This window comes from Danio aesculapii, chromosome 7 (assembly GCF_903798145.1).
Source record: "Danio aesculapii chromosome 7, fDanAes4.1, whole genome shotgun sequence".
Lineage (NCBI taxonomy): Eukaryota > Metazoa > Chordata > Actinopteri > Cypriniformes > Danionidae > Danio > Danio aesculapii.
In genome coordinates this window covers 23,272,261-23,299,732 of record NC_079441.1, presented here as the reverse complement: position 1 = coordinate 23,299,732, position 27,472 = coordinate 23,272,261, and the positions used below count along the sequence as shown (strand labels likewise).

Below are 27,472 nucleotides of genomic sequence, written 5' to 3'. Positions count from 1 at the left end.
CAAGTAGGACATGTTCCTGGATTAACATCTATGTTGATCCTGGAACAACATTCCAATCAGCCAATCAGAATTAAGGGATGTGTTTACAGTTTATGTTAAGTTTAGGCTCATGGTTAGGTTTATGCACTTCTACATGATTGTTATACAACCATTATTCCCCTCTGATTTTGGGAATAGTTTACAGTTATGGCTGGGTTTAGGGGTAGGGAATAGATACGGATTACATTTTCAAACAAAAATGATGTTCCAGGATCAACATAGATGTTAATCCAGGATCGCATCGTACTTGGCAAAATCATGACATGCTTGTCCCTCACCTTCAGGTTCTGTCCATCAAATGGCAGCGAGCCACTGACCAGTGTGTAGAGAATGACACCCAGACTCCACACATCCACCTCTGGCCCGTCATACTTCTTGCCCTGGAAGAGCTCAGGGGCTGCATACGGCGGGCTCCCGCAGAACGTGTCCAATTTATTGCCCACCGTAAACTCATTACTGAAGCCAAAGTCAGCGATCTTTATGTTCATGTCAGCATCCAATAAAAGATTTTCAGCCTAAGGGGGGAAAAAGAGGACAGAATGAAGACCATGCTTTGCCAAAAAAAAAAGAGATAGCATCTGACATGGAAAACAGGTACAGGTTCATATTTCACTCAGCAACAGTTAGAAATGTTGTTTTTCTTCCTTCAACGTGCTTGTCCAAATCTTCCTAACTAGTTCACTCATGCTATTGTGTGTGTGTGTGTGTGTGTGTGTGTGTGTGTGTGTGTGTGTGTGTGTGTGTGTGTGTGTGTAGACACTTGCCCTCAGTGCTGCCACTCAACATCTACACACCAACTTTAGCCGCACAGGGAGGCCGTGTTTCCTAGCAACAGAAGCGGGTGCTAACTGGGCTCGTTTTGCGGAGTTAAATATTACTCTGCCAATAAAAGCCAAACTTTTACAACACGCAAACACACAGCAACAAAGGCATGGATGAGCCACAGGGACAACATACATGCCTCGTTAAGGTGCAATTATATTGTCCTTCTACTTTAAACTCTTGAATTTAGCTTTATTGTACTTAATATAGCTAATTTGCATGTTCACTCGTTGGCTGTTTGAAATCTGATTTTTATAGTGTTTGACCAATCACATTAATGAAAGATGTTGTGTAGATAAACCAGTCACAACACAGGAAGAGGTCTCGGTTCTTCTCAACGTGGAGAAGAGTGAAATTAGAAACTTTGACCTATTGACCTTATTCTTCACGTGTGAGTGGGCACTGCCATTGGAATCTTTTTGATTCTACACTTCTGGTCTCATTCACTTCCATTGACTCTCAGACATCAAAAACAGCTCGTTATGCTGCTTCATGTTGCAAACTAATATTTTCATAGCCCTCAGAATTATTAGCCCCCCTTTGAATTTTTTTTTCTTTTTTAAATATTTTCCAAATGATGTTTAACAGAGCAAGGAAATTTTCACAGTATGTCTGATAATATTTTTTCTTCTGGAGAAACTCTTATTTGTTTTATTTCGGCAAGAATAAAAGCAGCTTCTAATTTTTTAAAAAACATTTTAAGGTCAACATTATTAGGCCCTTTAAGCTACATTTTTCTCTATAGTCTACAGAACAAACCATCATTATACTATAACTTACCTAATTACCCTAACCTGCCTAGTTAACCAAATTAACCTAGTTTAGCCTTTAAATGTCACTTTAAGCTGTATAGAAGTGTCCTGAAAAAAATCTAGTAAAATATTATTTACTGTCATCATGTCAAAGACAAAATAAATCAGGTATTAAAACTAGTATGTTTAGAAATGTGTTGAAGAAATCTCTCCGTTAAATAAAAATTGGGGAAAAAATAAACAGGGGGGGATATTGATTCAGGGGGCTAATTATTCTGACTACAACTGTATAGTCATAAACACACTTGTTTGTAGAGCAGCAGATAGTTTTCTGCTGTTTATTATTCATAGTCACTTTTCCCATAGACATCTGAATCGGAAGTTCTAAAACAATTGCTGAATCGCACTTCCACATTGCAGAATAAGGTCAATAAGGTCAAGGTTTGCTTTTTTGACCTTTAAGAAGGCAGAATTGTGTCCAAGAATCTGTCTGAGTTGATTGTGATGTACACTCCCATTCAAAGAAAAAGCTCTGTAAGATTTTCTTCACCTCTCAGGACCTGAAGTGGGACACTCACATTGACAGAGGCTGTATATGAGGAAGTTCAACCTTCCGAAGGAGCTGCTGAAAGAGTTTTACACTTTCATCATTGAATCAGTCCTCTGCACTTCAATAACTGTCTGTTATAGCTTAGCTACCAAATCTGACCTCTGAAGACTACGTTGAATAGGTCGGACTGCTAAGCGAATCATTGATACAACCCTCCCTACTCTCCAAGAACTGTACTTATCCAGAGCGAGCAGAAAGGCTGTCAAAATCCCTCTGGACCCATCACACTCAGCACACTACCTCTTTGAACTTCTACCTTCTGGTCGACGCTACAGGGCACTGTGCACCAGAACAGCATGACATAGATGCAGTTTCTTTCCTCACGCAATACAACTCATGAACACTTTATGATAGTAATTGTGAAAGAAACATTACTACTTGCTTTATCAGGGTATATGCAGGAATTCTAATTTCAATACCTTTTTAAAGACCTTCTCAGAATATTTTAAGACCTCATCGCCACTTCAAGTTCTAATCAGTATCAAACATTTAACTTAATAAACAGTTGTAGTTAAAATAAACCAATGGAGCACAACCATGCAACAGAACTCAGATAAGCTCAGAAGAATATATTATGTGGTTGTTTTAATTGACGGGCTCCAGCCACTGTTTAAACTCGTCTTTCTCCAACCAGGAGTACCCAAACTTACATTTTCCCATTTTGCCATCTGTTTCACTCTATGGTTTTGCTACATGTGGAGAGCGTCACATCACCTTTCCACGTTTGTCACAAATTAGGTAACATCACCCAGACTGAGGAGCTTGTCCGGATGTGCCTTGCCCGAACCAATCGCGTGAATCGAGGAAAATTTATATATTTATGCTTTTTGGGGTCAAACATTTTGGACAACGCTTGAACAAAATTTAAGACCTCATAAAAACGCGATTAAGACTTTTTAATACCTTTTAAGGGCCTTCATTTTCTCATAATGATCAACTTTTAATACTTTTTAAGACCCCGCGGACACCCTGTTTATACACATATATACTTATTTATTTAACAACATACTTTACATACCAATTTGCCCATAACAGCAGTACATATAACGTCGTATATAGTAATACACCTGTACATACACTTGTCAATTTGTATATTGGCAGTCACTACTTCTATTTTTTAAATATATTTATTATCCATTTTTAATCCTGTATTTGTAATTCTGTTGAACTGTAGAAGCTCGGTCACGAAAACAAATTCCTCGTATGTGTGAACAAACCTGGTTATAAAGCTCTTTCTGATTCTGCTAAAGTTTCTTGAAATACAAACCTACACTGAATTTAAGTAGAATTCAGAAAACTATGAAAACATTAAATCAAAAATGTACCATCATTTTTGACGAAACTGTGATATACTATGGATTCACTGATAAATAAAATGGATGAAACTGATAACCAACAGCATTTATCTGAAATAAATAAAAAGTAAAAAAAAAACCTCATAATTTGACACTTCCATGCTAAACAAATTCATACATTTTTCAAAAGAAAAATCATAATAATAATAAAACAGATAACAAAATCGTACAGACTACCAAACTTTTGACCAATCGTGTATCTACGTTACTGCATGTACCGCAACAATTGAGGACAAAACAGTTCCAATTACTTTCATTTGCTTTGTTGGGGCAAGTGCCACTGAACACAACACAACAATCAACACGCCTTTAACTTAAAAGAAATAGGATATTGATCCTGCAATCCAACCTGAACAGCCAGAATCCTTTGTAGCCACAACAGAGGTGTGGTTTAAGGCAACACACACACTGATGCAACTACAAGGCTTGAGTAAGTGCTTTATTATTTATGGTGCTCATATTGAATCAATATGTCAAATGCTGCCTTGTTCTATTGTAATCAATACATCTCCAGTACTGCGATGCCATTATTTAGTATACATCTCAATGTGTGTATGTGAGTGTGAGTGGGAGAGAAAATTAAATAGGTTGAAAAAAGAAGTGGAACAAACACAGAGTCAGTATGAGACTATACATCATTTCTGGGGATTCTGAGTGGGGTGCAAGAGAACTCCATCAAGGAATCGTTTTTTTTTTTTAGGCAATATTAGGATTAAAGTGTTTACATGTGTTGTTTTTAGAATATTCCCCTCATGTTCCTGTTTTACAAGTTATAATACATAAATCGATTAGTAGCATAAGTCATTATTTTCCCAGGCTACGCCATCTGACATTCCATACTGAATTTTACAAATCAACTTATAGTTCGTCTTATAGCCGGTTTCCACTGAGTGGTATGGTACGCTTCTGTAAGGGTCTGTATGTATAATTGTAGATGTTACAGTAGGCTATTTCGCACAATTATTGATCTGCAGTTATAATCTAATTATTTTCATAGAAAGGTTAGTAATAAACATTTATACACAAGTATTAATGTGTCTAAAGCATCTGTTTTGTGAGAAGAGCTTCTTATAATATATGTGAACGACACGTACAGCTAGACTGAAACTTTCTGTCGTACATCATGCCCACCAAAAGAGGCTTGTAACTTTTTCAGACAACTATTTGACCAGGGGTTTGTGTGCCTTCATGGAGGAGCTTAAGGGTCACAAAATGTTAAGTCATAAATATGTCCCACGTTGCTAAAAACACTATTAGGACACATATATTTAGCTAATAATTGAAAATTGGTTGTTTTTGCATTGATTCGCGCAAAGTTGTTCTTCCGGTTTAAAAAGAAATTTTGAAGCTAGGTCACGGCGATGAGATCATTGTGTAAATTCCAGCGTGGAGATTGGCTGTCTGTACTAGCAGGTACAAAATGATGTCATTTAGTTTTTAGCACATCTGTTCATTAATTCATGAGAAAGACTTGGTTTAAGCCAATCAGTGCACTCTATTGTGAATTAGATGCAACTTCATTAATATGCATGATATAGCTTCAAAGACTGCTTTTACCTGTTAAGGCCATCACACACCGGATGTGCCGCTCAGCGCCGCGACACGGCGGGCACATGACAGTTGAAAGTGTCGCATTCCAGACACGCACAATCGCATGCTATTTTAAACAAAACTATTCAGATGGTGCTCTGTGGCGTGGCAGAAACATGAACAGTGTCCTGAGTCGTGGCTGGGCGCTGCGGACAGCCGCCGACTTGCGATGCCGGTGTGTGTACCCTGATAGAAACCTATGTTTAGAATTCTGAAATGTATGGGGCTGCGTGGAGATTCTAGTGTGTGACCCCCGTAACAGTGTTCAGAGAAATGCCACGTTGTGTTGCCAACCATAATTCAAACAAGTAGTAGAAGAATTGTTCGGAGACATGGGTCGTCAGTGTTGTGTTTATAAATGTGCCGCAAGGAAGGTTTTGTTCCAATTACCCCCTGGTGAGAGCACAGCTTGCGTGTGGACCCAAGCAGTTGGATTACAGTGGTCTGCTAACATGTGACAAAAATATGTTTGTAAGAAACATTTTTTACCCAAGAGCTTTTCAAATCTGAAAATGGTGAAATCCGGAGAGGTGTGAAAACACCCTGTTGAGACAGGGGGGTTTCATGGCCCTTTAAACAGAAGTAGAAAAGTGTACACAAAAAATACACAAGGAAAAAGTGTGAGGGTGATCGCGACTTTTGTGCAACATGACTATCAGAAGCATTGCACAGCGCCACCTTGTGTACTGGGGAATTTCGTTTTTTATTAAGTGCACCTAATGTCATTGAATGATTTTGCAGGTTGATTTGGCTTATCACCAGAGAATATCGCTTGGGCATGAATGTTAAAAAATGTCTCAGAAACGTTGGCGATAAGCATGAGAAATAAACGTTACAGTGTAGACAAAGCTTAAGATGTACTCATCTATACTGCACTTCAATTAAGATACTAAGGGTGCTTTCACACCTTGATGTTTGTTTCAGAACCAGGCGCTTTTGCCCCCTTAGCTCGGTTTGTTTGGGTATATGTGAAACCCGCAATCACGCTCGGATCCACGCCAAAACAATCGTCCGAGACCACCTGAATAAGATGGTCTCAACTCAGTTGAAACAAACTCTAGAGCAGTTTGGTTGTAATGAAAAAGTAATATGATCTAATGAACTAAAAAACCAGGCTATAACCAAAGACTATAGAATACACAAGACATGTCACTCATAACTAGGGTCAGACGGAATCTGCGGACGCTTTTTGCTTGAATTTTGGTAAAAATCTGCGGATTTCTGTGGATTTATTTTGGGAGTATCATAACTAAAACCTAACATGTAAAACGCAAGTCTATCATATAATACTAAATCTACTAAAAGACCGAAAATATTACAGTACAAACTGCATTGTACATAAATCAGATGAACATTTTCATATTAGTCAATAATATTACTGTAATTAATTTAAAAACTGAATTAATATAGATTTACACACATTTACTCAAGTAAATAAACAGAATTAATGATGGGCTAAAAATCTGCTGAATTCTGCGCGCGCAGATTCCATGTGGGTCTACTCATAACATATGAAGTGTAACGTGTAAAGCCCCGTCCACTAGTACAGAAGCCAATCATCAATCACTATAGACTGACGTTTTTCCGGGGGACCAGATGTGTGCTTTTATGACAGTTTGGTGGTCAACAAACACACTGGAATCTCAGCAAATACTTGCTTCACAGAATAAGAAATACATCCACATTAAGCTTCAAATCTGTGCTTTTAAAATGAACTACACTTAAAAACAAAAGTTTTTTTATTTTGTAATCTGTATGAAACGAACGCGAGGTACAGTCCATCTGTTAAATGCACATCACATGACAGCAACTACTCAAACGCCCACAAACTTGTAAACAAAGAGTCGCTGTCATTTCTGGAGGAGATTTGCCATCAAGATTAAGTAGTGAATTACTTCTAAAGACCAGTGCGATCAGACAATCATTATATAAAGGATGATAATATGTAGAAAAGTCATAAAGAGGTTGGTGTCGTGATCTCGTTCCTTACAAGTGCGCATGCATCTGAAAATATGCCGACTTTCTTTGATTCACACGTTCAGAAACTAAACTTAGGAAACAGTTGTTGTTTAAGTTTATTGGTGATTACAAATATGTAATGTAATCATAAACTTGTTAAATAGTTTTGAAAAATTTGATGTTTCCCCATTCAGACAGAATCCCAGAGCATGCTGCCCGAGAGGCGCTTCAAAGATGGCCACTGAGTGAAATGACTTGCCTTAAAGGGATTTTGCTATAACACAATGTTTTATGGTTATGTAACAGACATATGTCTGACTATAAGAAGAATTGAGGAGTAGGACGGGATATCATTCCTACCGGTAAAAGTGCGTTTCCTGACGAATATGAAGATGAAAGCATGCTGTCTAACTGAACTATTAAAAAATACCAACGCTACTTCTGAAATAGAATAGATATACAATTTACAACCCTTGAAAATTGAAATGAGGCTATGTATGAGAAATGATTACCTCTTGAGTTATATTTGGTGATTGCCATGTCTGTCGGTGTCACCATTCAAAATAACGCCTTAATTCTCATCAGCATAAATTAAAAAAACGATGTGTAACAGCTCAGCAGAATCCCACAAAATAAACCATCTGACCAATGTGAGGATAGGTTACTCGCATGTGACTTGTTTTAATAATTTAGCTCTGATTAGAAACTTTGCTTCAAAAAGCAACATTGTAATAATTTTAATCCCTGATTCTGAACAAAACAATCGATCAACAGGTGTGAAAACACCCTAATATATGAATATTCTGCAAGTCTTTGTTTACACTTCGAGTATGAATTTAGACAGTTTACACGGCTGATTCGTAATCAGACTATTGCCTTAAAGAGCCCATATTATGGGTTTTTGAAAATGCCCTTCCATGTAGTGTGTCACACAGCTCTAAGTGAAGTGAAATATCCAGCTAAGGCTTAAATCTGTAAGTGTACAGTGTTTAAAACTATTGATTCATCTATAAAAGAGTCGACTCATAGTGCTTCAAACGAGTCGTCTTGATAACGAGTTATTAGGTGTTTCGCGATGACGCAGCTACGAAACACAAGTAGTTGCACGCGCAAGCCCGGGAGATTTGAAACCTGCGGCTCCGCCCACTAACAGAAAAAAGTCACTCACACACACACACACAGAGACACACACAGACACACACACAGAGACACACACAGACACCGGTAGAATGAAGTCACGCTGTGCAGATGGAGATTATTGACAGTTCACCCAAAGATGAAACCTTAGCATATAGCCTAGCCTTGAGCAGATCGAGAGCCTCTGGAAACTACCTGCTTACAAAGAAGACTTCTTCAGTTTGTTAAAGGAAGGATCAGTATAGACTGTCAGAACAAGGATCAGTGGATCATGAATCAGTTTCTTCCCCCATTTCACCAGTGTAAGTACGTGCGATTAAAATTGTTGCCTCGTTTACTCTAGCTTGCAAATTCTGTATTTAGTTGTGTTTTGTTACTTGTAACCGCGTGTGCTGTATCAGGTTAACTCTTTATATTCTCACATCGCGTGTAAAGCTACGTTGAAAACGCGACGCGTGCCGCTTTGTTTATGGATAGTCAGCTATGTGTGTGTGTGTGTGGCTCCTCTGAGGACGGTCGTTTGTGTGAGTGTCTCCTCTTAGGAGGTTGATGTGTGTGTGTGCGTGTCTCTGAATAGGGTAAAGCTCTAGGCAAAGGGTGATCAAAGGGACCCGTTTGTAAAGTGAGGACTTTAGGGGGTGTCGCGGTTGAAATCTTAGGGTTGTAATCGCGGATGTAACTGAGGACGCGGAGGGGGAGGGAGGTGTCGCCGCCGCGCCGTCTCTATTCTGGACGCGCCGGCCCTGTGTGTGCGTGTGTGTAAAAAGAGCAAGTAGACTGCTAGAAAATATCCTCGCCAGTTCTTGGACTTTTTGCTTGATAAAATAGTTAGTCGTCAGTATTTTCTAGTCCATCGTCTATATTTACATTCACCCACTGGCAGCCAAAATCCACTATGAAGCGTGTGTACACTGTGACTACTTTTATATTGTTGATAATCTGCTGGGCATTTCACTCTGTCTCGCCCTGAAGCCTGTCAGTGTCGTCGACCAATCGCAGCAGCCTGTCATTGGTCCAATCAGCGCAGATTAGCTTCGCGCTGAGGACGGGTTTGGGTACAAATGAATCGCTGAACGATTCATATGGGAGTCGCTGGGATAATTAGGTAAAAATAAATGCATATTATAAGACCATCAAAGTGTTGTTTGACCTTGCATGCATATTAGACTGTTGTTGGAGACCCTTACAACCTAAATATGACCCTATTTCATCTATAATATGGGCTCTTTAAATGTGATCACTTCAGAATGCTGTTGTCCATGCGAACGTTCTGAATGACTGACTCCAAGGTTCAAGGCTCACTGGGATGATGGTTTGGACCAATAAGCAACTTCAGTTATGAAAGGAACAGTTCATCCAGAAAGACACTTCCTTTCATCTGAACATGGACAGGATCTGAGGTCAGCAGTTTCAGAGTTCAGAGCTCATGATAGCATATGTGTGTGTGTGTGTGTGTGTGTGTGTTTGTTTGTTTGAACAGAGGACTCATTTCTCCACCTGGACGTCTGTAATGGACTTTGATGACAGACTCAGAAAAGCTACTAAAGGCCATCTGAAAGGTGAATGTATAGTTGAATAGAGATGTTGATGCTCAGCGCAAGTTCACAACAAAACAGCCCCTCACAAACACACACATAAACACACAGAGACAAATTCTCACCTTGAGATCTCTGTGTACAATACACTTCTGATGGCAATACTGCACAGCTGAGACAATCTGGAAAGATAAAGAGAGAAGGTGTGGTGAGTAATCAGCGGAGTAGGTGAAGTCATTTCAGCAGCTCATGGGAGTTGTGCCTGTTTAATTGAGCTGTTCTATCAGTAATTAAGCCATCATACACACTTATGCACTCAGCAGTTAATATGCGTGTACAGATATACTTCTAATAGCAAAGAACCACTGAACACCACCTGTCACACACAATAGGTCCAAAATGTATATGCTCAAAAAAGGTTTTACATTAAATACATTAGAAAAATATATAAAATGTCAAATTTCTCAGGTTTTCAGTGTCACATGATCCTTCTTTTGAATTTTATATTTAGAAAGTTTTTTTAATAAAACATCAGTAATTTGTTCTGTATATATATACACACATATACACTCCCCGGCCACTTTATTAGGTATAACTGCTCCTTAACGCAAATTTCTAATCAGCCAATCACATGGCAGCAACTCAATGAATTTAGGCATGTAGACATGGTCAAGACGACCTGCTGCAGTTCAAACCAAGCATCAGAATGGGGAAGAAAGGTGATTTAAGTGACTTTGAACGTGGCATGGTTGTTGGTGCCAGAAGGGCTGGTCTGAGTATGTCAGAAACTGCTGATTTACTGGGAATTTCACGCTCAACCATCTCTAGAGTTTACAGAGAATGGTCTGAAAAAGAGAAAATATCCAGTGAGCGGAAGTTCTGTGGGCGCAAATGCCTTGTTGATGCCAGAGGTCAGAGGAGAATGGCCAGACTGGTTCGAGCTGATAGTAGGCAATAGTATCTCAAATAACCACTCATTACAACTGAGGTATGCAGAAGATCATCTCTGAATGCACAATATGTCGAACCTTGATATTTTCTTTGCACATATCGGGCCCATTAGTACCAATTGAGCATCTTGTCAACACCACAGCCTACCTGAGTATAGTTGTTGACCATGTCCATCCCTTTATGACCATGATCATGACAGTAGGATAATGTGCCATCTTATAAAGAGCAAATCATCTCAGACTGGTTTCTTAAACATGACAATGCGTTCACTGTACTCAACTAGCCTCCACAGTCACCAGATCTCAATCCAATAGAGCACTTTTAGGATGTGGTGGAACGGGAGATTCGCATCATAGATGTGCAACCAACAAATCTGCAGCAACTGCGTGATGCTTTCATGTCAATATGGACCAAAATCTCTAAGGAATATTTGTAATACCTTCTTGAATCTATGCCATGAAGGATTAAGGCAGTTCTGAAGGCAAAATGAGTCCAACCCAGTGCTAGTAAGTTGTACTTAATAAAGTGTCTGGTGAGTGTAAACGTGCATGTATACAAATAATAAAGAACAAATAAATGTAAATGGGGTTAAAAAGTCTTTGAAATTGATTAAAAAACATTAGAACACGATGCTGTTTGTATCACCAGTATTTAAGTATATTCACATTAATATTTTCAGTTGAACTTTTGCACTATAATGCCACACTGATGAAATAATCTATAATATGTTATATTATAAAAAATGCAAAGTAGACACATTTTCATCAGCGGTCCCAGACTTGGACTTCATCGTATGTACATGTGAGCTTCAGCACTGAAGTATGACTCACGTAACATGCACTCACACTGACCTGTCTAAATTTGGCACGCGCTTCCTTTTCTTTCATCCTCCCGTGAGCAACAAGGTAATCAAAAACCTCGCCTGAAAGAGAGGAGGAATATTACAACAGAGTAGAAAATGACAGTGGAGGGAAAGAGGTAAGTGGTACAGGAGGAGGAGAAGAACAGAAAGAGGCAAAGTAGAAAGGAAGTTAAGAGAATGTCATTATTTGAAATGCAGTGTCCTGGTTTTTATTTCTTGACATGATTGACAGCTGACAGCAGTTCTAGGCTTTCAGCCCACTCACCTCCACTGGCATACTCCATAACTAAATACAGCGTCTTGTCAGTCTCGATCACCTCAAATAACTTCACTGGTGGGGAAAGAGAAAGATGATCACAAATCAAAACAGACTGACTACACCAAATCTGATTTATGCGGTTAACACAACCTCAAGATATTTAAAAGTATTTCCTCTACAACAGAAAATTAGTTTTTAAAGCTATTATCACCTTGAAAAGTGGCTAAACTAAGGCTGTTGAAAGCATTCAATGTCATTGTGAAACTCATCTATTCACAAGTCCACGTTTACGGTCTCAAAATCAATAAAACATTTAGGCTTCAAGATTCAAAAATCAGTTAATTTGCTAATTATAGATTTATCTTCATGAACAAAATGTCAAAGGATAAAGGATAACATTTTGTTATAGAAAAAAGTTAATTTCGGCAATAATCCAAAAGGCTATGGAAAAATCCTACTGAGTTATTGTTCAATATTTAAAGAAACCAGTGTAAAGGTAACTTTACAGGTTAAAGGTAACTGGGCAACTAAAAAAATACCATAATTAGCAATATCTGAGACTATAAAGCTGCTTTTCCACTATCCAGCCGAACTGTGCTCTTTGCTAAACATGAAATCAAAGCTAAACATATTGATTTTGTTAGCTCACATTGCTAGTTTTGTGATGAACATGTCATTAAGAAAAAAAAAAAGGTGTTTGCTTGTAATCTTCAATTAAAATTCGAAAATGCTTAGTTTTTGTTTTCAGATAAGTTCTCAGATTATGTCTGTCTGTCTGTATTATTGCGCATGGTTAACAATTAACCACACCCCTCCAACTGTCAGTTTTGACAGTTTTGACAACAAACAGAAATGGTGAGGAGGAGGTGTCTGTTAGGTTGTAATAAGTCTCCTGAAACCCCTTTGTGAATGAACTGCGTACTTTACTACATCCAATCAGCTCGCAATAAAAAAACAAGCCACACCCACTGTTTTCTCATTTATTATTTTGTTTCTTTAGGAAATGCGTCACAATATAAAAAAATCAACAACATTCCATTAAGTGCCAATCCGGGGACCAGGGGGAGCCAAGTCGGAGCACTCACTCTGGTGCCCCAGGCTTTGGGATTGGTTGGGGAAATTTCAAATCAAGCCAAAACAAACCATTACAATTGGCTTAAGATTGGCCAGCAAAATTCAGGACATTGCAACCTGCAGAACCTGGGAGGAAAAGTGCCAATTTGGTAGTTTCATATACAAAAGGGTTTATTTTCCTTGGAAAATGGTCAAAGCTCTTCGGAATGTAATGCGAATGCGTCAGTTATTTCCTTGGTAACACAAATATAAAGCAAACAATGATAAGAAAGATGATTAGATATAAATGTTTTATATTATTTATGTTTTTGTCTGATATTCATCTTGTTAAATAACAGAAAAAACTAATTGCAAACCACCTTTTAGCCAGCTATGGAGAAACTGACAGCCAGGAAACACAGTGTTGACATCACGTGCACATGCACTCTACCAACACGCTTGTCTAACCGGGTAGAAAATTCTCAGCAGATAACCATTGTAATCATACCACGCCATTCCAGGCTCATATGGAAATACTACTGGAACCATACATCAAATGTTCTTAGAACTATTCAGCACAATAATGGAAAAACGGCTTCATAGTATTGTGTCATGTGTCATTTTCACTATTTATGTACCCAAATGTAAATCCTGAAATTCTTGATAAGTCTCAACACCAGAGCTTTCACAAAAACAGATACCATGCAAAAATAATCATAATCAGGAGATCATAATCAGATCATGAAGCAAGCACCCAGAAGGCCATTTTCCTAGACAAAGACTCTTTGCACACCCGTCTCAACTTTCCATTCAGCTCAAGTCCACAAAAAATGTCTATATACTTCATATGAATTGAGAATCCATTTCATGTTGCTATCATGTTCATCTCATTGCGATTGGTAAATGCTCTCAATTTCACAGTAGTCACTTTCAGTAGAGACTGAAAAATTGCGTTTCCCCAATGTGGTTCTAACTAATGTGTTCTCCCTCAGACCAGATCCAAATGTCCCAGCAAAACCTTCAGTGAAACCTTTATCATCTTGAATTTAAGATTGTTATGATTTCAGCACTTTAAGTACACATGAAATCAAAACTAACCATATTGATTATGTTAGTTCACATTGCTAGTTTTGTGGTAAACAATTCATCTGCCCATGTCATTAAGAAAAAAATTGTTTGCCTAAGCTGTAAAATAGCTAGGATGGGCGTGGTTAAAATACTTAACCACGCCCCTCCAATTGTCATTTTTTAAAGCTCTAGATAACAAACAGAAATGGTGAGGAGAAAGTGTTTATTAGGTTATAATAACCATAAATGATAATAACTCACCTGAAACTCTTGTCCTGATCTTGCTGAATGAAATGCCTACTTTACTACAGCCAATCGGCTCATAGTAGAAAAAATAAGCCACACCCACTATTTTCTTATTTAATATTCCATTTCTCTAGAAACTGCATCCCAATACTAAGGAAATTATCAAAGCTTCCGGTTCTTGTGGACTTAAAGGCAACGTGGCACAAGGATCTTTGGGATTGTGTTGCTACAAACAGCTCTTTTTGTTTTGCTGAAACTGCAAAAGGCCAACTTAAAGGTATTAATCAACAGATCTCTAACTAAGACCAGGCTGGCAAGTTTATAGTCAACATGTTTCAATTTAATTCATCTTTATTTCTATAGCACTTTTACAATGTAGATTGTGTCAAAGCAGCTTATAGAAGTTCTAGTAGATTGAAACTGTCAGTCCAGTTTTCAGAGTTGAAGTTCAGTTAAGTTCAGTTCAGTGTGGTTTAATTTTCATTACTGAAACACAAGGCTCAATGCAATATCTGGTCCTTAACAAATACATTTAAAGCTTGGTTATTCAAAACAATCAGATATCTAAACCAGTTTCTAATCAATACTTGTAATTAGTTCCAATTTAGAACACAGTTTTAATCATCACTGAAACTGGAGTTAGATTTAAACAGAGCTAAAATTAAACTGCAACACAATTCTTATAAACTAAGTGAATTTGACAGAAGCACAAACACAACACTTACACGCATTGAACGCACGCTGCTGGGTTTCATTATTAGCCCAAAGGGAGTTCCTTACACAAACTGTGAATCAGTACTTTTAATCGACAGTCTTGGTTGATTTCTTTGTTTAGTTTAGTTTGTATTCTGAACACTTCATTCTCTTATCTTTCTAAGGAATAATGAAAAAGTGCCATTTGACACTGCTTAAAGGGATAGTTGACCCCAAAAATGAAAATTACCACATCAATGAAGACTGAAAATAGAATAGGGATGCAACGTTTATACATTTTGGTTGTACAATTATAGTCTGAGGAATAATCATGGTTTCACGGTTATCACAATTATTATGCATTCATTATTTCAAAACACAAGAACTAGTTTAGTAAATCACATAAAAACTCCTTCTATTTTAAAGTGTTATTTATTGCAGCTCAGTAACCAAATATTACAGCACAAAATACTATTAAAAACAAACAATAGTCTATTTCTCTTTGGACTTTAAAATAAGTGAAAAGAGGTTTTTGGCATTTAAACATAAGTAATAATTTTACACAGAAAAAAAAAACGACAGAACAATGAATACATAAATAAATAAAAATAAGAATAAATATATATATTTTTTTATTTGTCTAATGTAAATCTAAGCTCAACTGTAAAAAAACATTCCTGCCAACTTAATTTTTTTTGTTGAATCAAATGAACTTATCTAGTCATCTCAACTTACATCAATCAAACTGACTAGAAATGTTAAGTTAAAGTAAAAAATTTGAGTTGAAACTTGATTAACTTTTTAAATCTTACTAAAATGAGTTAAATCAACCTAAAAATATTTGTTGCCTTGACTTTTTGTCATAAATTTTTTATAGTGTACATATTAACTAAGTACTTACATTTTACAGAGAACAAATGTAGTCAAAGGCTGATGAACCACTGTCTTAAAGGCACTTTTGATCAACTATATTACACAATTGTTTGCTATTTTTAATTTTGTACTTTTTTCTCTCTTTGGAGTAGAAATGTATATATTCCATACAAAGTATGAAGCTGATCTGTCTAGTTCTTGTCACGTGACTCGCGGTGCGTTTGCAGCACTCTTTCAACTAGTGCCTGGAAATCGTGAGCTTGTCCATTGAAAACAAAAAACTTGCGCGCGCAAAAAGACAATATGTGAACGGCCCTTAGTTAATAGCCTCAGCCATAGTTCATCTAGTGTGTGTGGATATTAGCCTCGATGTGAAAACTCTGAACTTTAAACTAGTGCACAGTTGGCATAACTTTGTTTAGTTGCAGCAGTTTTGTTTTTGAATTAAAGCACGGTTAATAGTGAAATCGGTTAGTAGTTGTATTTCTAAAACAGAATTTTTAAATTCCATAGGGCAGATTCATGTAAAAACGTTAATAATTGAAAATAAATTACCTGTTAAGTCTTCAAGCATTTGGTGTTTGAACCAATCTGAATCAGAATATTCCCAAAAGGCACTCAAAGTTTTAATAATAATAATAATAAACAATTATTCACACACTGAAAAACCTGGAAAAACTCAAAAATTTACTTAAAGTTAATTCTACTAATTTGAAATTGAGTTTTGAACTCAGTGTTGAAGGTAATGACTTAAATACCTCATTATTTCAACAAGTAAGTTCACAGTACTCATATAGATTGGTTTTTTAACTCAATTGGTTTTGTTGCAATCGGTTTTCTCAATCGGTTTAAGTTGCTTTAACTTATTGGAGTTTACAGTACTCCATTAGTTTGAGTTCTCTTCATTTATTGGGTTTTCCTGTGCTCAAATTGCTTCATTTACTCAAATGGATTAAGTTCACAGTACTCATTAGGATTCGTTTTTGAACTTAATTGGTTTGTTGCAATCTTTTTCCTCAAATGGTTTGAGTTACCATAACTTTTTAGGTTTTACAGTGCAATATTTTGAAATGCCCACGATATCAATATTGTGATTGTGTTCATTATTACGATATATTGAATTATTGAATATCAGCATTTTTCTAATCCATGTGCAGCATTTCATTCTTTGCAATGAATGCTTCAAAAGATACCATATCTGTCCAAAGTTTAGAACTAAAGATCACACTAATAAACAGCATTAGAATGAGTTTCCTGAGCTTACAGCAATCACAAGAATTGTTTCTCATAAAAACCTCTCATAAACAAAAACCCGAAATAAACAAAATTAATAAATCCTAATCCAAACGAGATGCATTAATAAAGTAGAATTACAAAAATCGACATGCTTTTGGAGTAGTTTTGCAAAGCTCTGAGCTATTCTATTCATCGCAGTCTATTCAACGAAAACAGGCCACTACTGTTTGACATTAATGCAATAAATAAAATACATAATCCCTACTTTGTGTGCGTCGTCATGGAAAGATTAAGGAGTGTTCGAGATCAATCGGCTGTGATTGTGTGATCTGATCCCAGCACAGCCGCGCTCGGACACTGAACAGAGAGAGCAAAGGATCTGAACCAGGACTGAAACCTCAGCGCTGCGTCCTCAAACAAGAAAAGTCTCTCCTTTCATTTTTCAGCTCTGTGCTTTGATATTTATGAGCTCAAGCTGAGCGCTAATGAGCTAGCGTATCCGTTAAGACAGCACAGGCAAACACACACACACAAACACAGAATTCAATATATCAACATTATTTGACTCGTGTACGTTTTGGCGAGTGCAAATCAGCACATATTTAAAAACACATTCATTTAGCATCTATATCAAAGCTTCAGGATGCTGATAGGAGGTTGATATTTTTGAAATTATGGGATGTGTTGAAAAAAATGCATTGAGTGTGTTAACTAGCTACATTAGGAGTTAAGAAATGCAATCCAAATGTTTTGTTGTTGATGGGGCAGTTAAAAAGTTATTTAAAGTTAAACATATTATCTGTTGTTTAAACTGAAACATAATATTGAGTAAGGAGTGTGGCTTTCTTTTTCACCTCATTCCCTTATAGCAGTGGTCCACAACCTTTTTATCAATGCAGACCAGTCAACGCTTGACAATTTTACCAGGTTGTTGCTAGATCGGTTACGATTGTGGCCGGAAATTAATGAGAATTATTTATGTTATTTATTAAAATTCCCATTTATTGTATTTTATTAACGTCTACCCCCCCCCCCCCCCCCCCAAACCTAAACTCAACCGTCACAGTACTGTAAAAATATTAATTTTTGGTTATACAGTGTCATAAAAAATGCTGCTATATTGATGTGCAGATTGCACTTCCGGCCTATCCGATAAAGACTTTACCATTTTACCATGGCCTGGGGGGGTGGGGGTATGTAAATTGCTAGGCGACCATTAACCGTTTTCTGAGGATGACAAGCTGACAAAACATTGCTACAACTCTGATACAAGTTTTATTTATGGGGAAAATTAAAAAAGCACTGCAGTGATTGGGTGTTCAAAGTATGATCGGTCAGCTGATCGGTCAGTTCTCGTAACATGACTCGCGGTGCGTTCGCGGCATTCTGAAAAGATTAAATGTGTTCAACCCCAATATGCACACACTGCTCTACCGCTCAATACATGAGAATGCAAAACGCATGCCTCCATTGGAAATAAAGAACTTGTGCACGAAAAAGACGCAATATGTGAATGGCCTCTAAGGCCGCTGTCATTTGCGATCTCCGGCAGTTCTTGTTGGATTCACCTAATTTGTTGACAAATTGGTTACAGATCCATTCCTTGGCAGTTAGTGGGTCCTTCACTGGGCCTTTTCCCCTTCGCAAAGAAACTTTCCAAAGACGTCTGTTTTTTACTCATTTTGCTAGGTTGTGGGTAAAATTTTAGCGCTCAAGTACCTGAGATATAACCAATAGAATATGGTCATTTTTTTAAATAAAAGATTTTTTAAAAATAAAGGAATGTTCAGACTCAGATAATAAATAAAACGGAAAAAAATAATTCTTTCTTGTGCGACCCGGTAGCAATTGATCCACGGACTGGTACCAATTCACAGCCCGGGAGTTGGGGACCACTGCCTTATAGCAAATAACGGTAAGAAAGCGTCTTAATTTGATATGGAAGTCCTCAGGTTGACGGTAACAAAAGGATCAGCACTCCAAAAGTAGATGCAAACAGTCAGACTTTCATTGAATATTCCCAAAACAAACTTTTTTTTCAGTGGATTAACCTGCACAAATTAATTTTTCACCTCAAGAATAACAATGTGAGCTAGCAAAACAAACATTGTAAACTTTGATTTCACGAAGACTTTTCAACAATTCACACCAAAAACAAATCTATTAACTGTGGTGTGGCCTGTTCGATGGCTTCTTTCTGGATCACTCACCAATGTTTGGATGATTCAGAAGCTTCATGATTCTCACTTCTCGGAAGACCTGATAAAATAAAGAAATGAGAAAATGTGTCAGAAAATTGTGAAAATTGTCTATGCCCTGTTAAACGGATAACCAGTTAGAGGAGTCGATCACACCGAACGCGCTTTTTGCCTTGAGAAGTGCCTTTTTTGTATGAGTTACTAACAGCTGTGAGCGCTTTGCGTGCTGCTTACGCGCCCATTTTGCCATTGTACACTGTGTGCTCGCAGTTGAAAAAAAGCCAACTATGAGCGGAAAACGTGCGTTACTTCAGTCGCGTCTCTTTCATTCTCCAATCAAATAAAAGCAGACGTAGGGTTTCCGTTGAGGCTTCAAGTTATCCAGACCTGTATGACTTTACAAATCTTAAATATCACAGTATTATTAAATATTGGAATTTTAACAATATCAACAGCAACACTTGCGCACAATACCCAGCTGATTCAGTCGTTGCCTAGTGACATAAAAAGCGCACTGTGCTTCTTTTTTTCTTGTCAACCAAAAAGGCAGTGTGGTGCGCCTTGCGTTTTTGGAACGTAAAGCGTGTTCGGTGTGATTGGCCCCTTACATGGCATTAAGGACTCAGGTTAAAGGCCCAGTGAAATTAAAATACGTTTTTAGATGTTAGTACCAGTATGATAGTCTTAATGATATGTGTGCTACAAAACAATGACAAAATTCACATTAAGAAGATATAAAACCCATATAAACATGTAAAGCTTGCAGTTTCTCACTTCCGCCTAAATGGATCAATGTTTTTTTTATGTTACCTCAAACTTCAGTTTCTCATCAAATCTTGAACAATCAAATGCTCTTTAGTATCTGACATGCTCCGCCCCCTTCAAGGCACTTCTCATTTGCTTTTCATTTGATGAGCTTGATCTCAACCATTGCCACTGGTAGACTGTGATAAAAACTAAAGGATATTGGCTGTTTTTTAAAAAAGGGGAGGAGCTACTCGATGTCCCACCCTCTCTTTGCATTTCAGTTGAGATCACGTTAAACAATGAACAAAAAAGCGCAGGTCAAAGCACTTAACAGGACCTTTGAGGTCATTTGCTGGTTTCCTAACCTACATGACAGCTATGGCAAAAATGTGTTTTATAATACTTCCACTCTGCAACCTGTTTGTAGATTTCTAGAAGTCCCAAAATGTACCAATCAAATGTACTAGGGAAAACACATAAAAGGTTTCCAGCCCCTAAGTCTGGTCGGGTTGTTTTTATATGGTGTTTGGGGTAACACATAAGTTGAAGTACAAACACAAACACTGAATAGGTGTTTAATAGTGAAAACGGGAAGTGTAATTAGAATGAAAAGTGAAACTGACCATATTCTGCTTGCTTATTTGCTGTCTATAATGTGCTATTTAAATAAACGTGACGTCACTTGACTCGAGTGCCAAATTGCAGAGCTTGTGCAAACATCCACATAGCGATTATCAGATGCTTAACTGCAGCATTTTAACCACTGCAATTTCAGTTGTATGTTTATTTTGCTATTGAGAGGAACATGCAGCATGTATTTACATATTCAACAAAATGCCACTCGCAGCAGTGTCAAGGCAGTGTCAGTATTCACAAACAGTTCGCCATTTCATGGGTATTTCCAATTCTTAAAAAAATACACACACACACACAGAAAGACTTTTTCAGGGTCTTTAGTCAAACTGGCAGACCAAATAGGACCAATATATATATATATATATATATGTGTGTGTTGGAGTTAGCTTTTTAAAGCAGGTTTACTAATACATTATGTCACAAACCATTAAAAATCCACATATACACAAGATTTTACAATTGTTTGTTCCAATAATTTACACAGCTATGTTTTATTTTAGTTTAAACACAGCCATAATATAATGGTCCACCAATGAAAACTGTAGGGTTAGTAGATGTTATTTTCACCAATGCTGCATTAAATAATAAAAACATTTTAAATTTTACCACAATTTAAACTGTCTAATTTATTTTAACGCATTTCATTTTATTTTCACAGTCCTTAAAAGTCCTGTGGAGTGCTTTGAAATTTGCGTTTTTATATTCGATGTTTGATGTAATCTCGACTGAAAAATGAAGAGAAGGTAGGACAGAGTAACTTTATTAAAAATTTAAAATCTTGATTAATTTAACATTTTAACTCCATTACGATTAATGAAAAGTTATTTTATTTTTTTTGCCCTCATAGTTCACTGACAAGTTTTGTACAGTAAATATGTTCACAGAGTGAATGAAGGGTGCATTACATAATTTAAAAAAAATGTAAGGAAACACGGTCACACTTTACTTTTATGGTTCGTTAGTTAAATTTAAGCTACATAGCATCTACAGTACATGCCAAATAATTCTCATTAGATTATATGTAGACTCTTAGGTTGGGGTTAGTGTTGACATGTACTTGCAAAGTTTTTTATAGTCAGTTAAATATCTGGAGCAGTATCAACAGATGGAGCAGTATCAACAGATGGAGCAGTATTAACAGATATTAAGCAGACAGTCTACTAACACTCAAATGGACCATCAAAATAAAGGGGTTACTGGAAACACACACTATCTACTAACTTTGATTATTTATTGAACATCAACGTTAAACAACTAAAATAATTCGCGCCACCCACGCTCATCACCGCTATCAAACCGACCAATCACAAACCCTGCGCTACATGTCGTTGTGACGTGTAATGACATTTTTTTGAGATGTGCATGGGTATGCGACCGCACAGAGGCTATGCCGTACCATAAGCATCTGCTCAACACGGAAGTTTAAATCAGTCTTAACAGAGTGGGGTCACAAGACTCTACATGTGGTAGGGAATGTAATTGAAGAAATTGGCCTGGAAAAGTTAGATCAATTTTAGATTATGAATGTTCAATTTCGATTACTTTTCGATTAATTGGTCAGCCCTAGCCAGTAGCATTTAGTTTTATCACAGCTCTGCTAGTGAGAGTGGTTAAGCTCCAGCGCATCAAATAAAAAAAAAGCAAATGAGAAGCGTCTTGAAGGAGGCGGGGCATGTCAGACACTAGAGAGCATTTAATTGGTGAAGTGTCCCGGTAGTCACGTGTATAATCATATCAACAAGACCAGACATGCGCAAAGCAACCGGGAATAAAAGGTCTGTTTTGTTTGCTAGGATCATCAATCATCATCAAATGTGATCAAGAGTGAGTTTCACATGTTTAAAATGTTTTAAAACAGAGCATGTGTGTAATGAATTACAGCGATTTAGCTTAGCTTTACTTCATCAGCACAGCTGCGTGTCAGAACAATTATTAAGGAAGACGCTTCAATCCTGGTTTGTGGACGTTAAATCAGGTTTATTTTGTACATTAACATAACAGATATCCATATAGCAGTGGAGATTAACCTGTATCCTGTTACATTTACGTGCAAAAAGAGTGCAAAGCTAAACGCGCTCTGTCTGTCTGTGTGCATGTGTGTGTGTGTGTGCGCGCGTGAACTTTGTGTGACTCATCGATGCAACTGCACAACAAATACTCATTGGTAAAGCTCTTACTGTAGTATTTCTCACTAACGCTACATGAGATCTGCTTCCTTTAAGTCTGTCTGTTATCTGACGCAGCCGAGGGAGGAGATTAAGGCACGCAGAAAGGCACGTAGAAACGGTGGGCGGGGAGGACTAGCCTTAAAGGCGCAGTATGACAAAACAGCCCCCTAGGTTAAAAATGTATAAAATAGAATCTTATAAAAGGTATAATAAAAAATCTGATGGATGTTTTGAGCTGAAACTTTACAGACACATTCTGGAGACACAAAATACTTATATGAAATCTGAAAAAAGGGCTAACCTAGGTGCCCTTTAAGAAATCATTCTAATCTTATGTATTATTAGTTAAAAATGAAGAGTAGAATCTGCATTAAGATCCATATCTTAAATAATCCCACTGACCACTAACTTCTGTGTCTTAACATTTTCCAGCAGAAATACATTGTTAAAACTTCACTAGTGGCAGGAACAACCCCTCAGCCTCATTACTTTAATGTCCTCCAGGACTCTGCAGCAGTTACATCCAAAAAGTTAATGATGCATGAGCAGCGTAGGTGCTGTATGTGTGCGTGAAAGTAAAGCAGAACCCCTTTCATATCCACGTCAGAGGAAATCCTTCAGCCTGTCTTCCTGTAATTACCCCCTCTGTGCCCTCTCTCCAGACACAGATATACAGATAGAGACAGATCACATCTGCAGACTCACTTTTTGAAGACTAGACGAGTTGAGCTGTGTCTTGTCTATGATTTTCACCGCTACCTGTGACAGAAGAAACACAACCCCATCTTAAAACACCGTTCTTAATCACAAAATAACAGAGTTATGTCCTGTTTACAAAACAACACTAACCAGAAAATGTTAAATAATTGCTCTAACTCTTCAGATCAGATCACTATACATGATTCTACATTATAAAACATACATAGCACATAATGAATGATAATGAGACAGGAAAATAAACCACTTTCAGAGTGTTTTCCAGCTGGTAAGTGATAATAAAACATTGGTAGACAATCAGAATACATCCTGCTTTCAAGTGCTCAGGCATTTAAAGTAGCATAACAAGCGTATACATTAGTAATCTGAACATTGCTGCATATTGATCTGGATGATAATATAGTTATAGTATAGATGTATATATGCATAGATGGCATTTAGGAAGTTAAATGAGCTTTCTCTACTTTGTGAAATAAGTCCAAAGCATGACTTTTATATAAACTATCAGAATTTTTCATTTCTGTTACATGAATATTATCATAAAACTCATGACATCAGTGAGGAGCATATTTTGGATTAAAAATCAAACATTCTACATTTTTATAGTTCGAATATGAGCAAAAAGAACATTCAATCAGAACAAATCATATATTATTCAACTGAGGATTAATTCTGTACTTCTAAGACCACCTGCATTAACATAGCCTTTATTTTATAACCGTTTTAAGAACCAACATGTCCATACTTTGACCATATTAATGTATTTATTATTAAAGTAGGTTAGCTTATAACATTCAGAACCAATTTAAACCATTATTTAACATTCACCAGTTGTGATTGGACAAAGAACAACACATTTTATAATTAGCAGGTAAGGTCATAACATTAAATAAGTGTCACACAATGACAGTGTCTGCTAAGACTAATCAATAATTAGCAAGGCTCAGCAATATTGAAGAAAAAAACAAATAATAATACCATATGTGTTAGCATGCTAAGAGTGCTATATTCAATACAGTGTTTTAAAAAAAATTAACCAACATACGTTTCTTAATATTTCAGGGAAAAGAAAGCATCACTATAACTTCGAAAAGTGAACAGCCATGTTTTATTGTTGCATAAAACAAATCAGATATTTTAACAATGGAAATAAACAAAAATAATTTTACGGTCACGCTTAGCTGATGATTGGTAATAAGCTTGTTTGACATGCTGTCCGGGGAGAGAGCCCTGAGCTTATAAGATCCTCAAGCCCTGGGCTCCCTCCCGTTAGCATGGCGAGAGGGAAGTTTGAGCTCAGGTAGATCTTGATGAACTCCCCCGACTTATTTCTGACTAATGACAGATATAGGGATGGCTAAGGAGAGATATACGGCTTGCTAAGAGCTTGACTATGATGCCAATTTGGTATGTTCAATTTACTTAGGTTGCGTGCTTTTTGGACTGTGGGAGGAAACCGGAGAACCAGGGGAAAACTCACGCGGACACGGGGGAGAACGAGCAAACTCGGCACAGAAATGTGGACTGATTTAGTAGGGGAGACATTCTTGCTGTGAGGCAACAGTGCTAATCACTGGGCCGCCGTGTGGGGATTCTTCAAGACGAAGATATTGAGATAAGACACTTATTTATAGTTATTTATAGTGAGTTTAGGAATCATCTGATTGGTGAATCAATCGTAGGCTAATGCGGGACTAGATGTGGACAATCATAAGCTCGTGATCTTCTCGAAATTAGTTTAGAAATAAACTTAACATATCGCCACCACTTTGCTCCACTGGTACAATTTTATCAACCTGAAAACATCAAGAACAACCAGAAAAACAAAAACACTTGAAACCGTGTCAGTGCTTCCCACAGGTTCGAAATATACTTGTGGTGGTAGCCGGATTGAAGCACACTATTTACTCACATGACATAAATAGTCAACTATATGCGACAAACAAAACATTATTTCATTTTGAACAATAATTTTATTTATTATGACACGGTTTCTTTACAATGGGTTAAAGTAAAAGACTGTTGAAATAAAAAAGAAATCCACTATTTTTCTTACTTTTATGCTATTCAGGAGCCATGTGCACCCACTGACAGGTACAATCTGCTTCTGTCTCTCTTTCAAGTTCAAAGCAAACTTGAATGTCAAAGCATTTTAGATATATATGAAATATATCATATATTGACATCATAAAATTAATTAAACAATCAGCAAATGAGATATAAATGACAGAGAAATTAATAAATAAGACAATATCTCAAAAAATTATCATAATTACAAGATTAAAATGTGTAGATTATTTAAATAAGGCAAATGCGTTGATTAAGCAGTACTAATGGTGTACATATATTTTGCGGCCAGTTTAGAGCAGCCATTTTGTCCTCTCCCAGTATATAGTAAAGTTTTTTTCTGAGTTGTTTAGATTAAAGAACGAATTATTTTATGTTGTTCTTGCTCTCGAGACAGATGCGAAGCCAAGCGAAAGTAGGCTTTATTAAAAACATAATGCAAAAACGCATAAGGACAGCTTTAGAAAGCAAAAACAAAAGCCGAATCCCGGACATTTTAGGAGCTTTAGAAACCTCGGCCGGGTGAATTTTTTTAAGTCCCAAAAAGGCACGTCTCTGTGGGTCGAAACGAAAGGGATAAACAAGACAAAATTTTCCACTACTTAATCGATTGCAGATTTTTGATTGTATTGGGCAGATACAAAAAAAGTGTAAAATTCTGATAATAATAGTAAATAAAAACATGTCACTAAATATGTTGGCCATTAATATACCTGGGCGGCCCACCCAAGTAAAGTCTATGTGTGGAAAGCACTGAGTGTGGAGTAACAGGGGTTAATGTCTTGGTTATTTCAGCAACCATACTAAAACCAACACAGAGTTTTGCATAACAAAACCAAAATGTTCACTTGGTAGCTTGGTTTCTGAGCTGCAATCTGACATGTAACGTCATTGCCTGATGTGCTTAAAAGTTTGTCATTTATTCAATGCAAACCACTGCGATATCCACTTCTGCGCTATTTTGATATATTCCACAATCTTAATAATGATTAATAATGATCAAAAACAAACTGGAGTTGTCTGCAATAAGAGGATGTCTGGTTACCTCTTTAGAAGTGAGGACATGTCGGGCCAGTTTAACCTTGGCGAAGTTGCCCTTGCCGATGGTCTTGAGCAGTCTGTAATTTCCTATGTGAGGGTATTCTTCAGCCGTCGCCACTGCATTCCGACAGCGTGGAGCGCTGGAACGCCCTCCTCCTTTGGCATCAGAGTGAGTCTGACAGAAAGAAGGGATATAGGGATCAGAAAAAAAATATTTCGGATGGTCACACTTGGATGACACTCAAATTCAACTGCATCCTCTCGCTTTCACGCACACTCACACATGCTGATAATTGTATCCGACTGATTCACAGGAGGAAAATTTGGATACATTCACACAGCAGAAGAGAACTGCTCAGGAGTGCTAAATACAGAGCGACAATTACATCCTCTAAGCAAAGCCACTTCCTTTTAAATAAGGGGTCACCAAACTTGTTCTTGGAAGGCCAGTGTCCTGCAGAGTTTAGCTTCAACTCTAATCAAACACACCAGAACAAGCTGACCAAGTCTTATTAGTAGGGCTGGGCGGTATGACTGTATATATATCCAAGTGTATCTGTCTGTGGACTGCCAGACATGGGCATAAAATGAAGGAGCGTAACCTGTAGTATGTTAGAGGCGTAACTTGCAGTTATGGAGATCCCATTGAACCATCTGAGATGTCACAACGAGATGTTGTTGGCAAAATGGCGGAAATACTTAACACTCTACAGACCCAACTCTATATAATTGCTACCACAGAATGAAATGCATACCATAATTTTATTTATTCTGTGTATTCACCTTATTCTCCGCGTACGAGTGGGCACAGCCATTTGAATCATTTTGGCTCGAGACTTCCGGTCTCATTCACTTCCA

The 27,472-nt window shown here is 37.3% G+C and overlaps 1 protein-coding gene across 8 annotated transcripts in view; it reads right to left on the bottom strand.

The window, feature by feature from the left end:
- Positions 1-27,472, bottom strand: part of mark2b (MAP/microtubule affinity-regulating kinase 2b) — a 97,802-nt gene that overhangs the window by 33,886 nt on the left and 36,444 nt on the right. For all 8 annotated transcript variants that reach the window (XM_056461327.1, XM_056461328.1, XM_056461333.1 and 5 more), the window contains exons 2-8: positions 26,619-26,789; positions 23,495-23,548; positions 19,251-19,299; positions 11,878-11,943; positions 11,602-11,672; positions 9,925-9,981; positions 318-554 (exon numbers count right to left, since the gene is read on the bottom strand). In XM_056461327.1, the coding sequence (XP_056317302.1) occupies positions 318-554; positions 9,925-9,981; positions 11,602-11,672; positions 11,878-11,943; positions 19,251-19,299; positions 23,495-23,548; positions 26,619-26,789 (705 nt within the window). The remainder of the gene's footprint in view (positions 1-317; positions 555-9,924; positions 9,982-11,601; positions 11,673-11,877; positions 11,944-19,250; positions 19,300-23,494; positions 23,549-26,618; positions 26,790-27,472) is intronic.